This window comes from Leucopleurus acutus, assembly GCF_964270905.1.
Source record: "Leucopleurus acutus genome assembly, chromosome: 19".
Taxonomy (NCBI): Eukaryota; Metazoa; Chordata; class Mammalia; order Artiodactyla; family Delphinidae; genus Leucopleurus; species Leucopleurus acutus.
This window is the reverse complement of record NC_139161.1, coordinates 19,425,090-19,445,835: the sequence shown is the minus strand read 5'-3', so window position 1 is coordinate 19,445,835 and position 20,746 is coordinate 19,425,090. Positions and strand designations below refer to the sequence as shown.

General features: G+C 49.3%; 2 protein-coding genes across 6 annotated transcripts in view; both read right to left on the bottom strand.

The window, feature by feature from the left end:
• Positions 1–420: 420 nt before the first annotated feature.
• Positions 421–4,733, bottom strand: GHDC (GH3 domain containing). Of its 3 annotated transcripts, none has more exons than XM_082861818.1 (10): positions 4,649–4,733; positions 4,386–4,474; positions 3,945–4,231; positions 3,523–3,644; positions 2,863–3,364; positions 2,280–2,472; positions 2,089–2,160; positions 1,876–2,009; positions 1,463–1,548; positions 421–696 (listed from the first exon to the last, which is right to left on the bottom strand). In XM_082861818.1, the coding sequence occupies exons 3-10, from the start codon at positions 4,216–4,218 to the stop codon at positions 613–615; spliced, it is 1,467 nt and encodes a 488-aa protein (XP_082717944.1). In that variant the 5' UTR covers positions 4,219–4,231; positions 4,386–4,474; positions 4,649–4,733; the 3' UTR covers positions 421–612. The 3 variants fall into 3 exon arrangements, with proteins under 3 accessions (XP_082717944.1, XP_082717943.1, XP_082717942.1); XM_082861817.1 differs by lacking the exon at positions 421–696 and adding an exon at positions 870–1,196; XM_082861816.1 differs by lacking the exon at positions 421–696 and adding an exon at positions 870–1,196 and having other exon boundaries at positions 3,945–4,474.
• Positions 4,734–10,588: 5,855 nt separating this feature from the next.
• LOC309976175 (signal transducer and activator of transcription 5B) overlaps positions 10,589–20,746 on the bottom strand; it is a 62,403-nt gene continuing 52,245 nt past the window's right edge. For all 3 annotated transcript variants that reach the window (XM_082861663.1, XM_082861665.1, XM_082861664.1), the window contains 6 exons: positions 19,700–19,794; positions 19,463–19,593; positions 17,863–18,033; positions 13,835–13,886; positions 13,465–13,572; positions 10,589–12,937 (listed from right to left, as the gene is read on the bottom strand). In XM_082861663.1, coding sequence (XP_082717789.1) covers positions 12,811–12,937; positions 13,465–13,572; positions 13,835–13,886; positions 17,863–18,033; positions 19,463–19,593; positions 19,700–19,794 — 684 coding nt within the window. In that variant the 3' untranslated portion in view covers positions 10,589–12,810. The remainder of the gene's footprint in view (positions 12,938–13,464; positions 13,573–13,834; positions 13,887–17,862; positions 18,034–19,462; positions 19,594–19,699; positions 19,795–20,746) is intronic.

Below are 20,746 nucleotides of genomic sequence, written 5' to 3'. Positions count from 1 at the left end.
AGATGGACGGTTAAGCCCGATGGTCTCTGGAGCCGCTTCCTGCTCTGATTCTTTATGAGTTACAGTACAGGGCCTGCCCATGGAAGTGATTTGCGGGTGTTGGGCCAGGAAGGGGACTCGTGCTAAGCCAGGGCAAGGGGAGTTGGGGAGCAGCCCCTCCGCATTTAGGTAAAGCTTGGAATGGGCAGAGGTAGGACGAGGGGCTCTGTGTCTTCTGGGTTGACTTTGGCTGCGGTAGGGGTCCCCGAGGGCTCTGCGGGCCCACACACTCAGGGCCTGCCCCAGCCCAGAGAAGGAGTGTGGGGAAAGCCCTGGTGTCCAGAGCTGAAGCTGGGAGGGGAGCCCAGGCTGCAGCAGCACCAGAGCGAATGGGACCACTGGTTTCCCCAAAAGCAGACCCCAAGCCAAGATTCTGGGTGCAAGAGGTTTATTTGGGCAGTGATCCAAGAAAGCACATAAGGGAGTAGGGACGGGAGGGAAAGAAGGAGAACCAAGGACTTTGTTAACGAGAGGGTGACCTCTGGGGGCAACTGGTGGTGACCCTCCGAGGGAGACAATGCAGAATACGCTTCAGGTTGTCCCACTGAGGGACGATGAAGCTGAGGTCTGCGATCACCAGCTCCTGTTCCTTTGCTGTCTGAGGGTCACTCCTGAGAGCATTAACTCCCAACACTTCCAGCCTGCCTGGTGCATGGGCTGAGAGACACAGGCACTGTCAGCGTGGACTGGAACCCCAGGGTCTTCCAGGGTGGACCGGGGGGCTCCAGATGGGGCACTGCTGGTGTCTGCTCTATCCCTGAAGTCAACTCCTCAGAACTGACAGACTAGGTCGGGCCTCCCTAAGGCCCAGCAGCTCTGATGGGCCACCGTCAGCTGACACTCGAAGACCCTGGCCAAGGGCTCCCCATCCAGAGGGGCCCCAGAGGAAAGAGCGAGGCAGCCCGTGAGGGTGAACAGGGCAGTGGGCAGGCCTCAGCTCAGGACAGCACCCTCCTCTGCAGGTACTGGGCCAGGTACCTGTGCTTGAGGACCCGGGGCATCTCAGGAGGGAAGGGGGCTGAGGGGCAGGCAGCGAGGGCTGCCCGCAGTTCTCTGAAGGCCCCCCACCCCACCAGGTGGACTCGGGCAGGGCCCACGCTGCCCCGGAACCGCAGGGACTTGTAGCGAGCTGAGGCTTCCTGAAGGCAGTGGTCAAGCTGGAAACAGAACGGCCTGCGTGAGGCTGGTGTGGGGCTGGGTGGCGTGTGGTGAGGCACGCACGGCCGTGTCCAGGGAATGCGTGGGTAGCAGTTTCGTGCGTATACGTGTGTGTCCGTGGGACTCACCCCTCCCTTCCCAGAGCCCCAGGGAGGTTCTCCCGCCCACACCCCTCCTCCCCATCTCTCCCCTGTGCCCACAGCACCTGGGGGCGTGCAGAGTGAAAGGGACATGCAGTCATACCCTGTCCCTGTCTCTCGTGTACCTTGTCTCGATTTTCCTCCGACAAGTTCCTGAGCCCCTTCAGTGCCACAAACACTTCATAGTGGGGAGCAGAACCCTCGGAGGAATCTGTAGACAAACGCCGCATCGTGGACACGTGCTTTTGTGAACAGGGCAGCATCGAAAGCCGAAGCCTACTGCCCCCACCTGTTCCTCCCCACTCCCAGGTTCACAGCGGGGAGAAAAGGAGTTTCTTGGCAGGGGGTGGGGTGAATGGAGAGAACATGGATAGAGGCAGCAGGAGGGATGGGAGTTAGATATGGGGAAGGACTTTTGTTAGGAGCAGCAAAGCAGGCTAACTCTTTTCTCTTTCCTAGAGATCTCCCAGCAGGATGGGTATGGGTTGGGGGACAGTCAAGCCAAGGATGGGAGGCAGAAGCCAGTGGAGAAGCTTACCCAGAATGCTGCTCTCCACACAGCCATGGTCCAACAGCCTGGCCCCTGGCCACTGCCCCACCGCCCGGCCCAAGGCCTCAGAGAACACGTCCTCACCAGTGTCTTCGCCTCGAACACTCAGGGTCTGGCCCAGCCTGGGGAGGAGGAAGCAGGAGGAGGAAGAGGAACCCAGGGCAAAAGGATGACCTCTCAGCCACCCAGGGGGTCACTTACCTGCAGATGAACCTGACGACCGGACACTGATTGTAGGCACCAACCACCTGGACCACGTCACCCAGGCGGCACCTGATAGAGTAGAAGTGGGGGTGAGGTCAGGCCCAAAGGCCCATTAGCTCATGCCCCTGGCTTTCAGCAGGGTTCCAGAGGGCCTGAGGTGGCCTGGGGGTGGGCAGCCAGGTGGTCACCTGGTGAGGCTGGTGTGGTCAGTCAGCACCAGTTCGTACTCCTTGCCCTTCTGGGCTTCGGCCAGTAGGACGGTGGGGGCAGCCTCTTCCCGGGTTCCTTCCTTGAGTGGGAGCAGCTCAATAAAGGGGCCTCCAGGGGGCAGAAGGTACAGGCCATGGGGCTGCTCTGGCCACAGACTCAGGCCCACCGCCCCTGTGGGGAGCAAGCGGCTTCTTCATCTGGTGGTACCGTTGGGCAATAGCCCCTCACCCTGGATCCCAGTCCCCAATCCTCTGAGCATCGATCCCACTGCTGCCCTCCCACTCCACCCTTCCTGGCTCCCCCAGGCTCAGCCCTCTGCCTCTAAGGTCTTAATTGGGAAGGGGCGGTGGTTCTGGAGGTGATGGACCTGTGGTTAAATGCTGGTGTGGTGTAAATGTGTGTGTCTCTTAACCTCTATGAGCCTCAGTTTTTTCATCTGTAAAATGGAGCTGCTGGTTGGGCAGGATTAGATGAGATGCTTATATAGGGCTTGCGACTTGGCAGCTAGCTGTGTGACCTCTGCCCCCTGCCCTCACCTCACTACCCTTGAGTCTTGCTGACCTCCAGAGGCAGCATAAGCAGGTGAGAAGAAGGCTAGCCCTTGGCACCACAAGGCCCCCAGGGCAGCCACAGCCTCCGCCTGGCCTCCTGCATCCAGAGTCACCACCACCTGAAGCTTTGGCCAGAGCCGAAGGGCCAGTCCTCGGGGTCCCTGCTCCAGGGCCTCCCGCAGCTCAGCTGCCCGTCTGGGGAGAGATGCTCCTGGGTTCCCAGCAGCTAATGCCTCAGCCAGCTCTTCGCCATCGGCCTCCAGGCCCAAGAAGACGTCTAGGAGCTCGACCGCCGTCCCAGCTTCCAGAGCCCGCAGGCCCGGGGACCTCAGTGCCTCCAGCAGCAGGGCCCTAGGGTCCTTGGCTCCAGCAGGGCCCAACTGGCCCAGGGCATGCCAAGGCCAAGGGAGGGGGTAGGGCCAAGGGGAGGAAGGGGTCACACGGGCCGTGCCTTCTGGGGCCAGCACTTCCGGGCAGGTCTTCTTTAGGGCTGCCAGGCCCAGCAAGGTGGCCTGGAGGGAGACAAGAGGCCGTGTCGTTGGCCCTGGGCCTGAGCCAGACCCTGAGGCCCCAGGTATTTTGTTTGTTTGTTTGTTTCCCATTCTGATGGGAGGGTTTGGCTGCAGTTAGGGGTCTCTGGCGGGGTTGGGCTCCAGCCTTCCCAGTTTACCTGCAGAGAGACCTCCCCACGGTACTGGTTTGAGGTAGGAGGCAAGAGCTGCACTCCGCTTTCTTCCTCCTGGAGCTGGCTGGCCTTGGTCAGAGGGAGATGATTCCGGAAGACGCCTATATCTGTAGCCCCAAAGACATCGTAAAATCCTCATGAAGCCACAGAGTTTCCCAAGAGTTTCAGGTCAGACTGGTGAGGCCCCTGAGGAAGGAACCCAGAATAGGCCTGGGGAAAGAGGGGCTGTCAGGGCCCAGGATGGGAAAATTCATCTTGAACAATCTCGGGCCTGGGTAGGGTCTCTGGGTCAGGTCCCCCTGTGTTGGCAGTAGAAGGGGGAAGGGAGGTCTTCAGGTTCTGGAATCTGACTGTCCTATGGGGTTTCTTTCTCTTTGGGCCACCTCCCCAGACCCTGGGAAACACACCTGTGCTCCCCCTGAGGGGACAGCGGGGACTCTGGGCTCCCTGCAGACACCGCCTCAGGGCCCGCTGCTGGCTCTGGCCCGCGTGCAGCGTGCTCCGCACTAGGCTCTTCCGCTGCCAGGCGGCTGCCCAGCACAGGGCCCCCCATGCCACACGGTGCTGGAGATGGACCAGCCAGGACAGCCTGGCATCCTGGGACGGCCGCCGCCGCCAGAGCGCGGCCAGCGGCAGCAGCAGGAGGCACAGCACGAGGCACGGCAGCAGCGGCAGCAGCATCTCCAAGCAGCTCCTGGCAGGAGGAAGGCCCCCAAGTACTGGCACTAGGGGGAGGGGGGAAAACCCATTTCCTCCCCCCCACTCCCCCGCGCACAGGAACACCAAGTGAAACCTGTCAGGCAGGTGATGCGGGGGAGAGAACATCAGGGCTTTGGGGTCACACTGACCTGAGTTTGGATCCTGGCTCTGCCCCTCGTTAGCTGTCTGGCCCTGGGTAACTCAGCCAGCTGCTCTGAACTCCGTTCCCTTCCCCAATCTGTAAAATGGGAATAATAATACCCCTCAGAAAGTGCAGGAAAGGCATGGCACGGTGCCTGGCACACAGCAGGTACTTAACGGATGGCACGTCTGGCCCACTACCGAGAGGCTCTGCTTTGTCCAGGATCCACCCTGTCCCAGCATCCTGTGCGCCCCCGAAGCCCACATGCACCTGTCACAGCCCACATGTGCCTCTGCCTGGCACCCAGGGCTCCCTCAGCGGCCCCCTCAGCCTCAGTACACAACCTGCCAGAAGGATAGAGCCACAGCTTTAAAGGGCTGGGCCTGAACCAGGAAATCCGGCCACCGGGCCTGAGGGAGGAGCTGGGAAGGGGGGGGCTCTTAAAGGGGCAGGTTGCCTAAGGGCCGCTGTGCTGGGAGCTGGCCCAAGCTGGCAGGTGGAGGGAAGTTAGGGCCAGAGTATCGTGGTCCTCAGACTCGTATCAGCTTGAGCCGGGAGTGGGGTGCACCCCATCCTGGAGCAGGTGCAAACTTGAGAACTGTTAAAAAGCAAAAATCTTTTCCAATCCAGAATCGGTCTCCACAAAGGTAGCAGAGGAAGGAAATACTTTTGTTATTGAATAAACGTTAAGGCAGAGTGTGAGGCATCACAGGCAATCTGCTGGGACTGCAGAGAGAAAAGAGTCTCACTCCCTTTTAAAGCCAGAGCCAGGCAGACACAACCCATTAACACCTGTTCTCAAGATAACTACCTGGTAACTGAGGTCACCACCTGTGTTAGCTTATTGGCTTTATCGCAAGGAAACACAAACTTCTCCCATCCTTATGCCAGGAGGTAGTTTTGCAACTGGGAATAAGGCGCCCGATGGAGCTCGGCTCCCCCATCCTACTGAAAAGCTTGAGAAGCTGTGCTCAGAATGTGGTTCTTCTGCTGTCCGTGGTTAAGCCCTCTCTCCACCTGTGCCCTTGACCCAGGCTCTCAGACACTGCAACCTTTCCCTACACCCTCACCTGCCTCCCCGTCTTGCAGTCTCTCTTCTTCTCACAGCTGAGCTTTTAAAGTATACAATTCAGTGGTCTCTAGTATCTTCATAGGTATGTGCAACACCAACAGTCAATTTTATAACACTTTCGTCACCACAGAAGCAATCCCAGGCCCTTTAGCTATCACCTCCCAATCCCTTCCCACCTCCCTGCCCCCAGCCCTAAGCAACCACAAATCTACTCTCTCTATATATACATTTCCCTATTCTGGACATTTCATTGTAAATGGAATCATATAACATGTGGTCTTTTTTTTTTTTTTTTTTTTTTTGCGGTATGCGGGCCTCTAACTGTTGTGGCCTCTCCCGTTGCGGAGCACAGGCTCCGGACGCGCAGGCTCAGCGGCCACGGCTCACGGGCCCAGCCGCTCCGCGGCACGTGCGATCTTCCCGGACCGGGGCACGAACCCGTGTCCCCTGCATCGGCAGGCGGACTCTCAACCACTGCGCCACCAGGGAAGCCCAAGATGTGGTCTTTTGAGTCTGGCTTCTTTCACTTAGCATGTTTTCAAGGTTCTTCCATGTGGTACTGTGTACCAGTAGTTCATTCCTTATTATTGCCAAATATTGTTTCATCGTATGGATGTATCACATTTGTTTATCCATTCATCGGTTGATGGACACTTGGGTCATTTCCACTCTTCGGCAATTATGTAAAATGCTGTTACGAATGTTTGCACAAGTTTTTCTGTGGACATGTATTTTCTTGCATAAAAATGGAATGCAAGGGATTCACTGCGTTCCACTGAGTGCAATGTCAGGGTCGTGTAGTAACGGTTTAACTGTTTAAGGAACTGCTAAATTGGTTTCCAAAGTGGCGTCACCATTTTACATTCCCACCACCAGTATATGAGGGTCCTAGTTTCTCTACATCCTTGTCAACACTTGTTATTATCTGACCTTTTGATTATAGTCTTCTTAGTGGGGTGTGAAGTGATCTGAGTCAGTTTTTGCATTTTCCTGATGACCAATGATGTCGAGCATCTTTTCATGTGTTTATTGGCCATCTGTATACTTTTTTGGAGAAACGCCTTTTCAGCTTCTTTACCCATTTTTTAATTGGACTACTTGTCTTTTTATTATTAAGTTGTAAGAGTTCTTTATATATTTTACATACAAGTCCCCTATCAGATATATATGATTTGCAAATATTTTCTCCCATCTTTTGTGTTATCTTTTCATTTTCTTGATAGTGTCCTTTGAAGCACAAAATTTTTAGTTCTGATGAAGTCCAACCACCTATTTTTTCTCTTGCTGTTTGTGCTTTTGGTGTTGTATCTAAGAATTCATTGTCAAGTCCAAGGTCATGAAGATTTACCCTTATGTTTTCTTCCAATAATTTTATCATCTTAGCTCTTACATTTAGGTCTCTGATCCATTTTTTTTGATCCATTTTTTATTGTGGTAAAACATACATGAGTTACCATTTTAACCATATTTAAGTATCCACTTCAGTGCCATGAGGTACATTCACATTGTTGTGCAACCATCACCATCATGTCTCTCCAAAATTTTTCATCTTTCCAAACTGAAACTCTGTACTCATTAAACAATAACTCCCCATTCCTTGGCAACCACCATCCTATTTTCTGTCTTTATGAATTTGACTACTCTAGGTGCCTAATATAAGGGGAATCTTACAATATTTGTCCTTTTGTGTCTGTCTTATTTCACCTAGCATAATGTCTTTGTGGTTAAGATTCATCCGCGTTGTAGCATGCGTCAGAATTTCCTTCCTTTTTAAGGAAGGAAATATACGTTGTATGTATACACCACATTTATCCATTCATTCATTGATGGACTTTTCTGTTTTTACCTTTTGGCTATTATGAATAATGCTGCTATGAACACGGGTGTACAAATATCTGTTTGAATCCCTGCTTTTAATTCTTTTGGGTATATTCCCAGACGGGGAAGTGATAGATCATATGGTAATTCATATGTCTAATTTTTTGAGGAACCACCATACTGTTTGCACAGCAGCTGCACGATTTTACATGCCTGCCTTCAATGTACAAGGGTTCCAATTTTTCCACATCCCCTACCACAGTTGCTGTTTTCTGTTTCGTTTTGTTTTTTAAATCTTTGACATGGCTCAATAAGGCTGCCTTTAAAAAATATATTTATTTTATTTATTTTCTTAATTTTTTTGGCTGTGTCGGGTCTTAGTTGCAGTATGCGGGATCTTTCGTTGCAGCACGTGGGCTTCTCTCTAGTTGTGGTGTGTGGGTTTTCTCTCTCTACTTGTGGCCCACGGGCTCCAGGGCACGTGGGCTCTGTAGTTTGCAGCACGCGGGCTCTCTGAGACGCAGGCTTAGTTGCCCCGCAGCATGTGGGACCTTAGTTTCCCGACCAGGAATCAAACCCGCGCCCCCGCACTGGAAGGTGGATTCTTTACCACTGTACCACCAGGGAAGTCCCTGTTTTTGTTTTTTTATAATAGCCAACCTGATGGGTAAGAAGTGGTATCTCATTGTGGTTCTGATTTGCATTTCCCTTACAATTGAGCATCTTTTCCTGTGCTTTTTGTCCACCTGTATATCTTTTTTGGAAAAATGTCTATTCATGTCATGCTCCCATTTAAAATTTGTTGTTGTTGTTGAGGAGTTCTTTATATATTCTGGCTATTAACCCTCATCTGACATACGATTTGCAAATATTTTCTCCCATTCTGTGGGTTGCCTTTTCACTCTGTTAATAGTGTCTTTTGAAGCATAAAAGTTTTTCTGTTTTTTATTTTTTTGGCTGCACCATGGCGCGGCTTGCAGGACCTTAGTTCCCCAGCCAGGGCTTGAACCTGGGCCACTGCAATGAAAGCACCAAGTCCTAACCACTGGACCACCAGGGAATTCCCCAAAGTTTATTTTGATGAAGTCCAATTTATCTTCTGCTCCCTGTGCTTCTGGTGTCTTGGCCAAGAAATCATTGCCAAATCCTACATCATGAAGCTCTGTCTTCTTCTTAGAGTTTTATATAGCTTTAGCTCTTACGTTTAGATGTTTGATCCATTTTTAATTTTTATATATGATGTAAGGTAAGGTTCCAAATTCATTCTTTCACTTGCGGCTATCCAGTAGTCCCAGCACTATTTGTTGAAAAGACTATTCTTTTCCCATTGAATGGTCTTGGCACCCTTGTCAAAAATTTGTTGACCATAGACACATTGGTTTCTTTCTAGACTCTGAATTCTATTCCACTTATCTATAGGTCTATCCTTATGCCAGTACCACACTTCGTTGATTACTGTTTCTTTGTAGTAAGTTTTGAAATTGGTAAGTGTGACTACTTCATTTTTGTTTTTCATTTTGTTATGTAGGACTGTATTGTCTAATTTCCATATACTTGTGAATTTTCCAGGGCTTCTGATAAAGCTGCTTGACACCATTAGTCATCAGAGAAATGCAAATTAAAACTGACTCAAGTCATGTCACACTCCACTAGAATGGCTATAATCAAAAGGTCAGAAAATAACAAGTGTTGGCAAGAATGTAGAGAAATCAGAACCCTCATGTAAAATGGTGCAGCCACCTTGGAAACCAGTTTAGCAATTCCTTGTTTCTTGTCCAAGTAAACCAGTTTCCTTGTTTAGTGAGTGGCAGAATTATATTAGTGAGTCCATCTGCTCCCCACTGCCCACCCACACACACAGTGTGAAGCCTCTGATATTGCTACTTAGGGGGGAGTTATGCCCACAGTCACCCTAGCAGGACAGTGATTTGCACAGATCTCTCCTTGTCTCTTTCCCCGACCACACCCAGCTGTTAAACTACACTAGTTGCTGGCTGATTGCTATATTTTTCAACAACGCCCTGGGGAATAAATGGCTCCACAAATTGATCCAATCAAATTCAGGCTTCTGGGCTTCCCTGGTGGCGCAGTGGTTGAGAGTCCGCCTGCCGATGCAGGGGACACGGGTTCGTGCACCGGTCTGGGAAGATCCCATATGCCGCGGAGCGGCTGGGCCCTTGAGCCATGGCCGCTGAGCCTGCGCGTCCGGAGCCTGTGCTCTGCAGCGGGAGAGGCCGCAGCAGTGAGAGGCCCGCCTACCGCAAAAAAAAAAAAAAAAAAAAAAAAAAAAAAAAAATTCAGGCTTCTTTGAAGGGATAGTTTCAAAGGTCAGTATTTGAGATTTGTTCTGACCCTGAGAGAGTTCCTCCCAGCTGTATCTTTACCCATTTCTTTTCTTTTCTTCCTTCCTTCCTCCCTCCCTTCCCTCCTTTCCTCCTCCAGGGAAGTCCTCCTAATTGTTCTGTAAGAGTCAGCTCAGCTGTTCGGTGCCCTTCCTGTCTGTTCTTTTGTATTTGATAATGGCCTTGGGACAGGTTTAAGGCAACAGGAGCCAATATCCTATCATAATTGGTTGTGTTAGCTGTCTTTCCCATGTTTTTGGTTGCGTTGGGTCTTAGTTGCGGCACACGGGATCTTCGTTGAGGCACGTGGGATCTTCTGTTGCAGCGCGTGGGCTCTTCATTGTGGCGTGTGGGTTTTCTCTCTCTAGTTGTGGCACGGTCTCCAGGGTGTGTGGATTCCCAGACTGCAATCCTCTTGAGGGCAGGAATGATTTCTCATCCCATACACAAGCCTGGCTCAGGGCAGGCACTCTAAATGTGGTGAATTTTAAGGATGAACTTTCTAACAGGAATAGGAGATAAAAGACTATCATTCTAATTTTCAAAACCTCATGTGAACAGGAAGGTAAGAAATGCCCCCATCTGCCATCAAAGCTGGTGACACACACACTCTGAGGCAGCCAATGCCCAACTCGTTCCTCTTTTCAGAGTCACACTGATGATTTCAAATTTTTCCCTATGAAAGCCACTCTATCTCACCACCTGATGGAAAAAAATAAAAAGAGGACTCAATATTGTCCATTTAGAGGAAGTATTTATTGTAACATAAAATACACAAATCGTAAACAATACTTTTTTGGTGCCTCTATACTAACCTGCATCAACACTAAAATCTGTATCTGAAATAATTTCACAAAGTTTTATAAAGAAAAATTATAAAAAGTATGTTTCCATTTTAAGTTATATTCACTTTTAGTCTCCCTCCCACCCCCTACGAAGCCCTGCACATACCACACATTGAAACATTTTGACGACGTGCCTATGTGTGTCTGGGAGCGAGTGAGAGGCTGAGGTGGCCAGGACTCGCCAGTCACCTCTCCTTGCGGTTTGCAGAACAGGGAGAAGACAGAAGATACATGCAGATAGCGAGCGCAACTTTCAGTCAAAAATTTCTCCCATCTACAGGCATAGCCTCAGGAGAACGGAGGACAGCTCAGCCACTGGACGTGCGCGGGAACCCCAGGCTCAGGGCAGCCACTTTCTTGGGAACCTGTCCCCCCAACCCCAGTGCTAACTAGGCAGTGAGAGCTCTGCCCTCGGCACGCCTGTGGCTAGGCCCACTCCTCATCTGAAAGTGTGTCAATCCCTGCCCCCAGGGCTGCTGGGACAACCAGGGCCGGCACTCAGGGTGCCCCGGTGTCGGGCATGAGAGGTCTCTTTGAGTCCAGGAGCAGCCAGGCTTCCTTTCTACCTTTCTCCAACACTCCCAACCTCAGGGGGGATTTTCATCAAATCTTGAGGGGACGTAAGGGGCTTCGCAGCATCCTGCGTCGGTGCTGGTTTCCATGGAGGAGTCCGCCTGCTCCTCAGAGGCAGAGACGGTCTACTGCCCAGCACAGAAAAGGAAATCAGTGTATGAAACCAAGCTAGGGCAAAGAGCAGCTTGTAAAAAGTCCTCTTTCAATAAATAATTTACTACAGAGGAATATTTTCCTTTAACATCAAAACACTGATAAATTCAGAAGTTATTTTTGTAAAAAAAATATGTTTATTTACTCACATGTATAAAAATAATGTTTTTAGGGCCATTCTCTCCTGGGTTTGGTCAGGCCCTTCTTTTGGGGGGGGGGCTGGGGGTGACCTTACAGGCCTAACCCCAAAGTTATCCCTGCTTCCCCCTCTTCCCACCTGCCTGCCATGGCCCATTCCTTCCTTCTGGTATAAAGCTATGGAACAAACTTTGGATAAAGTTACGCCGAGGATTTTTGGTTTTGCCTTGTTTTTGCAAAGCAAACTTCTCAGCAAACTCGCTGACTGCATTTCCCCAAATTACCAATGCCGACACCCAGCACCCTGCACCAGGGTGGCAACGCACTGGTCCTGGGTTCAGCCCACATTCCTGCCACCCACTCCCCAAGACATTGTGTGCGGACAGTGAAGGGAAATGAGGTGACCTGCGTCCCAGTGGCACAGGACCTGACGCAGGAAGAAAGAATTCTGATGTCAAATTAGGGTGGGAAGGGAAAAACAAGTCCCAATTTGGAAACAAAAACACCATTCAACCTTTGCAAAATGCCGTTATCAATAAGCCTTTGAAAAGCCTCGCCTGTGCCTCTACCAGCACAGAGGAAGGACAGGCAGACTGGACAGCCACTCCCGGGTAACAAGGCAACGTTCTCAGCGCCTGCGAGCCGGGGCTGGGCAGTGCACTCTGGCCACGACACAAAGGACATCAACACTGTAAGCTCTAGTTATGTGACTCTCTTTTCTTTCCTCTACTTCATCAAACGTGCCTGCACATGCGTACACACATAGGAACTAAGCGGCAACTCCGTGGGGGCTGGGAATCAGCGGGAGAGGCAGAGAACATTTAGATGGGTTACGGGTTATTTAAAAAGCCACTACCCATCGGAAAACCCACATCTTCCCTTGCCCCAGCGATTGCTCTATGTCCCCCCTTCTCCCATCCCTACCGAGGAAAATGGGGATTGGGCGACAGGGAAGGAGGGAGGACTGGTTTTCTTTGTGAAAAGGCAGCTTCTACGTTGCAGAAGAAAAGTGGAAACAATCATGTTCATATATCAATGGCTTGGCAGACACAGTGACAAAGATTCACCAGACACGAGGTGCTTTCACCTCCCTCTGTCCTTCTCTCACTTCAACAGCCACATGTCCAAGTTCAGCCACCCTCAAAACACATGGCCAAGTTCCAGGGTTCATGGAACTAACTACCTTTCGGCACAAGGTTAAAACAACCACAGCCTCTGTTTGTGGCCCCACTGCTGCAGCTAAGCTCCGGACAGCAAGGGGGAGAAACAGCCCAACGTGCAATCTCACACACACACACACCCACACCCACACCCACACACTCACATTCCCTTCACTGGTGCCACCATGCACAGAAACACTAAAGTCACAACTAGTAGTAACACTTCACATTATGAGTATTGTTTCCAAAGCGAAGCGATTCATGGAATTAAAACATCCACAAAAGTAACTCCTCTGGCGAGGATGAAGAAGCTGGAGGTGGCCACGGGGGGTCACGACTGTGCGTGGGGGATCCACTGACTGTCCATAGGTCGGCCTAAGAGCTCCTCCACACGCCGTGCCACGTCCATCGTGTCGTCCAGATCAAAGTCCCCATCATTGTCAATGACGGGGTCAGGGCTTGGGAGGGAAAGGGGAGAGGTTACAGGAAGGGAAAGGTTGCCAGAGGCCAATGAGGAGCAGCAGAGTCCACCCCGCACCCCCCCCAGGTGAGCGGCTCAAGACCGACCGCCTGCACCCTTGGCCCAGGCCTCGCAGGAAAGCAGCACTCTGACCTGAGCCCTGGGGCAGAGTCCTTTGCTAGCTGGCTGGACAGAGTGACTCGGACTAAAATACCCAGCCTACCTGCCCCTAACACTGGCTGCCCGCACACACCTAAACCCCACCTGGTCCTTATACAGAGCCAGAAAAATCTCCACTTTAAGAGAGGGGAGCAGGTGCCATTTGCCCAACCCCACTCTAAACTACCAACACCTACTGGGGTTGGATCTCTCCCTCCCACCTGGGCATGTGCCAGAGCCCGGCCTGGCCTGGGTGGTCTCAGACCTAGAGGAGCTCTGGGTTCCTTGCCCACCAGTCCTCTGGTGCCCAGCCTGAGGCCAAGTGCCCAGTTCCTCCCCTCGGAGCCCCAGGAGAACACAACCTACTTCTGTGGGTACATGTTATAATGAGCCTGGGGGCACACGGCTGGGGAGGGGGCCTGGTCCATGTAGGTGGCACTGCTCCCGGCAGAGTCCGCAGAGGCGCTCACAAACCTGCGAGAGGAAGCAGAGCACAGCTTCAGCGGCGAGGGGCTCGGGGGCCACCTTCGTGTCTTTTTCAGGTGCGGAAGGACAGAGTGCCCGCTGAGCCTGGGGCCCTGGGGGCAGGAGCAGGGCCCTGGGTACCGACGCCCTGGTGACCAAGCCCAGCTCCCTCCCCAGGAGGGGTGGCGGTGAGGGGTGAGGAGAGCCAGGTGCGGGGGGTGAGAGGAGAAGAGAGGCAGCAGGAGACCAGAGCTGGACCCGGGACACTTACTCAGGGACCACTTGCTTGATCTGTGGCTTCACGTATCCGTCCACTGCTTTAGCTGCCGAGGGGGAAGAGTGATGAAAACCAAAGTTCTCAAATGAAATGAAAATGCAGTCTCCCTTAAAAATCCCATCTTTTCTTAGGATGAGACACAACTGCCTCATTTTATCTTAGGATCCAGTATAAGCACATCTTTTAATCCGTTAGGAAGACCCAGTAGAGTTGAGAAGCCTCAATACTGACACCGCAAGGTAAGACAGCTTCCAAGCTGGCTTGGATGTGTTAATTAATTCTTCAAACCACAGGAAAGATATGCTTCAATACAAATCTAAATCAAACATTAACTGCATTCTAACTGTAAAAAGAAAACATATCTTAAAAAGTTTAAAGTCGCAGATGCAGAAAGACAGGGGACAAAACGAGGACCAACAGGAGGAGGTTGCAACAGGACAAATTCTCATTCAAATAAGGAAGCACGCTGTCATCACAGGAACTCCCCGAAACAGTCTCGGGAAGAACTGATTTCTTCATCACTGGAGGGTTTTCACGTGGAAGGTGTACCAGCACTCGCTAGGGGTCATGTGGAAAAATCTAAGCATTAGAGGGGAATTAATTTGACTTGAGGATCCCGGGAGTTACTCTAGTTCTGAGCTTCTACCCTTTTAGGAAAGGGAATGTCACTCTGTCAGGTGTCTGCGTGCTCTTTTCGTGGGGTTTCTGCACTCGGGGGTAATAGGATGCTCATGCCTCCCAGCGGGTGCTGTCTGTGCTGTGTGGCTGGTTAAAAACAATGCTGCCGCTGTGTCTCACTCTTCACAGCATCCCCACCGGGACGTGGCAGGCTAGGGATAACCTAGCAGATAAGCTAGAGTTACCTTTTCAAAAGGCTGATTATGGAAATCCAGCTAAGTAGGTAGTAGGAATGTGATGGTCTGAAGTCGGTGAATGAAGTCTTGTTTCCTGGGTGTGTAAATATGGAAATAAGTATAAGCTTAACTGTATCAGACAATGAAGATTCCGCTGAGGTCAGAAGGATGACTCAGCCCAAGAGAATGAACGGCTCCGTGGGTCACACATTGCTTGTTATCCTGACCTGCTTCTACTGGGGCTTCGAATGTCAGGAGCTGCCTTTTCATAATATCTCATAGGCTTTATTGTGCTTTACGGTCTGCAGAGAATTTTACAGAATGGCAGAACAGATAAAAAAACAAAGAAATGTTGTAAAAATAGGACTGAAAAATCTAGATTAGTTGTGCTAACAAAAAGAAGCAGTGGTGGGTTTAATCCAAAATACCACATAAGTCTAAAAATATTTTGGCTTATTTCCCCACCTAGAAATATAACCAGGTGGGAAGGCATGATACAAAAAGCAGAATCTATAAAGGAAAAAGGTCAATAGATTGGGCTATATAGAAAATACAAGTCTTTGCACTTCAGCAAAATAAAACCTAAATGTTAAAAGAACAATGACACACTGAGGAAAATCTCTGCTACAATAATAAAAGCTATATTTACTATATAAAAAAACACTTGCATATTCTTAAGAAAAAAAGGAACTCCAAAAGAAAAATGAGCAAGGAATAGGAACGTACTTCACAGAAAAAATACAAGTAGCCAACAATGTGGAGGTTAAGAAGTACAGGCTAGACTGAGCTCAAACCCTGGCTTGGCCTCTTCCTAGCTGTGATATCTCTGGTAATTTACTTCACTCCTCTGTGCCTCAGCTCCTCAAATGTAACATGGGGATGGTGACAGTGCCTACTTCACAGACCTGTTTTGAGGATTAAATGAGAAACTATTTGAAGTGTGCTCAGAAAAGTGGCTGGTACGCAAGTAAGCATTCAACAAATGTTAGCTGCTATTATTATTCTAGTTATTATTGTTATTATTATCTTTATATGAAAAGATGTTTCGACCTTACCTAGAATCAAAGAAATGAAAATAAGAACTAAGATTATCATTTTTATGCCTATCAGACTGGCAAACATGAAACTGCTGAAGAGACACTATCACTGGCAGGAGGAGGATGGAGAAGCAGGTACTCAAACAAGACGTCTGTGGGAGTTGAAAACAGATTCCACTTTCTGGGGGGCAACTCTGGACAGACGTGTCCAAATGCTTGAAAAGTATATACCCCTTGACACAAATTCTACCTTAGGGATTTGTCCTAAGGAAACAGTAGAACAAGATGCATGTACCAGGTTATCTCAATATTAACCAAAAAAAAAAAAAACTGTGAATAACTTAAATTTTAAGTATCTTAAATAACCAGCATAGGATCACCATACAATGGAATTCTATGCAATTGTTAAAATGACGCTGTAAGTTTATATTTACTAACCTGTAACTCTGCCTGTGATATATTTTTAAGTGAAAGAATAATCAGGTTACAAATGACGACGTATGGTTATAACCCACACCCGACATGATCTGGTCCCTCCCACTGCTCTGCCCTCATGTCCCACCATTTCTCCCCTGCTCATTCAGCTCCAGCCTCCCCGGTCCTCATGAGTGTTTTTTTTTTTAAATATATGTATGTATTTATTTATTTTTGGCTGTGCTGGGTCTTCGCTGCTGCGCACAGGCTTCTCTAGTTGCGGCGAGCAGGGGCTACTCTTCGTTGGGTGCACGTGCTTCTTTTTTTTTTAATGAATTATTTATTTTTGTCTGAGTTGCATCTTTGTTGCTGCTCATGGGCATTCTCTAGTTGCGGCGAGAGGGGGCTACTCTTTTGTTGCGGTACGCAGGCTTCTCATCGTGGTGGCTTCTCTTGTTGCAGAGCACGGGCTCTAGGCACACGGGCTTCAGTAGTTGTGGCACACGGGCTCAATAATTGTGGCTTGCGGGCTCTAGAGGGCAAGCTCAGTAGTTGTGGCGTACGGGCTTAGTTGCTCTGTGGCATGTGGGATCTTCCCGGACCAGGGCTCAAACCTGTCTTCCCTGCACCAGCAGGCGGATTCTTAACCACTGCACCACCAGGGAAGTCCTGTGCGTGCCTCTTATTGCGGTGGCTTCTCTTGTTGCAGAGCACAGGCTCTAGGTGCACGGGCTTCAATAGTTGTGGCACACGGGCTCGGTAGTTGCGGCTCGCGGGCTCTAGAGGGCAAGCTCAGTAGTTGTGGCGTACAGGCTTAGTAGCTCCGTGGCGTGTGGGATCTTCCCGGACCAGGGCTCAAACCTGGGTCCCCTGCATTGGCAGGTGGATTCCTAACCACTGCGCCACCAGGGAAGCCCCCTCGTGAGGTTTTCTAAGCATGCCAACCTCATTCCCACCTCAGGGTTTCTGCTCTTGTTCTCTCGGCCTAGAATGTTCTCTCTAGATCTATGTGTGGCTTCTCACTTCATTCAGGGCTACTCTGATGTCACCTCCTCGGGGAGCTTTCCCTGACCACTCGAGTGAAGTGCTGTGCCACACACACCCCCCCCCCCATCACTTCTCTGTCCCTTCACCTTAGTTGTTTTCACAGTGTCCATCACTAGATACATTTATTTGTTTACCTGTTTATTGTCTTCCTTCTGCTATTAGATTGCAACCCCACACAGGAAGTGCTTAATAAGCCTCTGGTGACTGAGTGACAGAATACATATCTACGTCGACTGGAAGAACATTCACTAAATTGTTTACGTTGATGAGATAAGAAATGTTGTGTGATATCTATTTTCTTGTCTATACTTTTCTGGAAATTTTACAATAAATACATAATGCTTTTATTCTCAGAAAACAATAAAACCATCTCTGTTTTGAAAAACAAAATTTTACCTTCCTAATTTTGTTTGATCTAAGCTTGTATTAAAAGCAATTTATTCCCTTCAGTTTGATATTTGGGGTTGGCGGCTGATGTGTTTTTTGTGTAACTGAAGAAAATAGCCCAGGATTTACATCTGCCCTGGACAGAGCTCAAACAGCAACAACTGAGTGTTAACCGCGTAGATTTTCATGCCAGACAGACAGACTGACACACACAGACACACACGTACACCTAAAACAAAACCAAAATCACAATGAAACCAAATCAGAATGCGAACATTGTTACCAGTGGCAGGCTCGCAGGGAACTGGGGTGTAATATTTGGAGTACACTTCATCTTTTGGCCGGTCAGGAAACACGTAGATAAGGTAACTCAGGTCTCCCAAGCGGTCAGCCAGGGACCTGATGGAGAAGTCTCTGGTGGTAAAAGGCATCAGATTCCAAAACATTCTTTCCTCTAGATCAAAAAACAGAATAATCATAGTCTAAATATGATTTCTGAACAGGAAATCTTAAAACCCAAATATACTACAAATAAAGCTCTCCATTGAAATTGTCCCAATAAAAATCTCCATTTAAAAATTACCATAGGGCTTCCCTGTTGGCGCAGTGGTTGGGAGTCCGCCTGCTGATGCAGGGGACACGGGTTCATGCCCTGGTCCGGGAAGATCCCACATGCCGCGGAGCGGCTGGGCCCATGAGCCATGGCCACTGAGCCTGCGCGTCCGGAGCCTGTGCTCCATAACGGGAGAGGCCACAACAGTGAGAGGCCCGTGTACCGCAAAAAAAAAAAAAAAAAAAAATTACCATAGGTTGTAGATCAAGTAGTTTTTTTTAAATTTATATATTATTTATTTAGTTTTGGCTGCATCGAGTCTTTGCTGCTGCATGCTGGCTTTCTCTAGTTGCGGCAAGCGGGGTCTATTCTTCATTGTGGTGCACGGGCTTCTCGTTGCGGTGGCTTCTCTTGTTGCAGAGCATGGGCTCTAGGCGCGCGGGCTTCAGTAGTTGTGGCTCGTGGGCTCTAGAGCACAGGCTCAGTGGTTGTGGCGCACGGGCTTAGTTGCTCTGCGGCATGTGGGATCTTCCCGGACCAGGGCTCGAACCCGTGTCCCCTGCATTGGCAGGTGGATTCTTAACCACTGTGCCACCAGGGAAGCCCGATTAAGCAGTTTTTTAAAGTCATGGGTAGATAAGCAGGTAACACATATACCACTTTCCTAGAGATCTAATGATGTCAGGTAGTTTCCAGTTCAAACAGTATTCTGTCCCTCCCTAGAAGAAACTTCTTGCTGACTCCAGTCCCTGATTCCCTGTACAAAAGTATGTAAAAGAGATAGGAAGTGTGTCCATAGCCAGAGGGTGCATGGGAGTTATTAAAAACTATTAAAATCTTTAAGTCACAAAAAACTAGCAAGCTACTCTTGTCTTACCGTGAGGGTCAGAGGAAAAGAACTAACATTCTTGAATGGAAATGATCGATGGCAGTATCCTTATGTTAGGATAAAGGAATAATGAAAATAGCACATTATTTCCGCTCTAATGACTCCAAACAACAGAGTAATTCTTTACTGAAAGAAGCTCAAGGTTGAGTAATAGGAAGGCAAACATTTCAAAAGGGAAGCAGCTGAGATTTTGGACAGGATACTGCATCACATGTAGCCATACGTCGGGTTGTACATCTCTGTTTCTCAAAATTAGTAATTGTGTTTCCCATAATAAGATTTTACACAAGCTGCAGCTGTGTCATGGTTATACATTTCTGCTTCCCATAATTAGTACTCGTGCCCAGGAATAAGTAGTACTCAATAAATTGTTAAGGTAATTTTGCAACAAAAGCACCTAACCAGAGCCAAGGTGTGTCTTAAAAAGGGAGGGGCACTCACGAGAATCAAACTTCCAAGCAATGGTGATGCCACCAATTTCAGAGTCACTGAACCTCAGCAGGAAGGTCCCGTCAGGCTTGTTAATGAGTAGGTCGTGGGCCTGTTGCTTGTTCACGAAACCCAAGATAGCCCTGGATCACAAAGGCCAAATGAGCAGAAGCAGAGTGTGATGTTTTAATGCCAGAAAAAAGACCCTGCTACTACTCTACTGCTGACTTAACAAATGACGGTTCTCACCCATCATTCCAATGAGGCTTGAGATGTTTTTTTAACACTTCCATCACACCGTCAAACCACTGCCAGAAAGTGTAATTCCGTCCTGGTAAATTCTCCTGGTTGGAGATACAACAATGAACACAAGAAGGCAAAAGTAGCGCTTGGGATATTGTTACCTGTATATACTTTAACTGGAAAAATTAAATGGAAAACAACATCTACATTGTCAGAATCATACAAATATACACACCTACCTGAGTTTGACCAAATGGTCCTACAACCCAAAAACAGAATAGAGGGGAAAAGACGGAAGAAGGGGAAAACGCCACAGAGCAATTACCAACACCCAGTGGACCCTGGCTACACATACTTTCCCCTGTATCTAGGCTGGCTAGTCCTTTGCTGGTTTTGATGTGTGGTCTGTGACCAGCAACAGCAGCATCACCTGGGAGCTTCGGAGAAACCTGTAAATCTGAATGGGATTAGATCACACCGTGAGGCCACAGAGAATACGCCATCATACGGGTGTTACCAACAATTATCAGCAAAATGCAGTGATCTGATTCCGGTGGAAGGCAGGAGCCGTACTGTAATGGCAAATACAGACCACCTAGGCCTCCTGCTTCCCTATCAAACCTCCTCTGACCACCAGTGAACCTGTCAGCCAGCCGGTTAGCATGCGACCATTTAAAAGAGTTCCACTCAGAGACTGTGAGATCTCTGAAGCAGGGCATGTGCGGTGAGGGTGGGGGGCGTAAGCAAAGACACGAAAGTTCAGTTTATGATCAGAGGTGTGACGGGTGACATCTGAACTACCAGATGCTAGAGGCAAAGTTTCCTTCATCAGCATCCTCTCTTGCAGGCTGAGGGTCCCACGGGAGCCTGACTTTGCATTACACATCAAGGAACATCAGAGAGTCAAGGGGACAGAGCCACGGAGTTTTCATCATCACGAAAGCCTTACTTCTCATGAGTTACGCTGCCGTTTACTTTGCTGTTTCCTTTACAAAGGAAGAAAATGCACTAGCCGCATGCAAGGCCCAATTTGCTGATAGAGTCAAACATAAT

Excerpts from the sequence above, each read along its gene's own strand:
- GHDC (XM_082861816.1), bottom strand. The coding sequence starts at position 4,362 with ATGTTCTCTCCCCCGCATCACCTGCCTGACAGGTTTCACTTGGTGTTC. Across the intron at positions 2,010-2,088 it reads GTCGTCAGGTTCATCTGCAG|GCTGGGCCAGACCCTGAGTG; the intron begins GTAAGTGACCCC and ends CCTCCTCCCCAG. Across the intron at positions 1,549-1,875 it reads TGTGGAGAGCAGCATTCTGG|ATTCCTCCGAGGGTTCTGCT; the intron begins GTAAGCTTCTCC and ends GTTTGTCTACAG.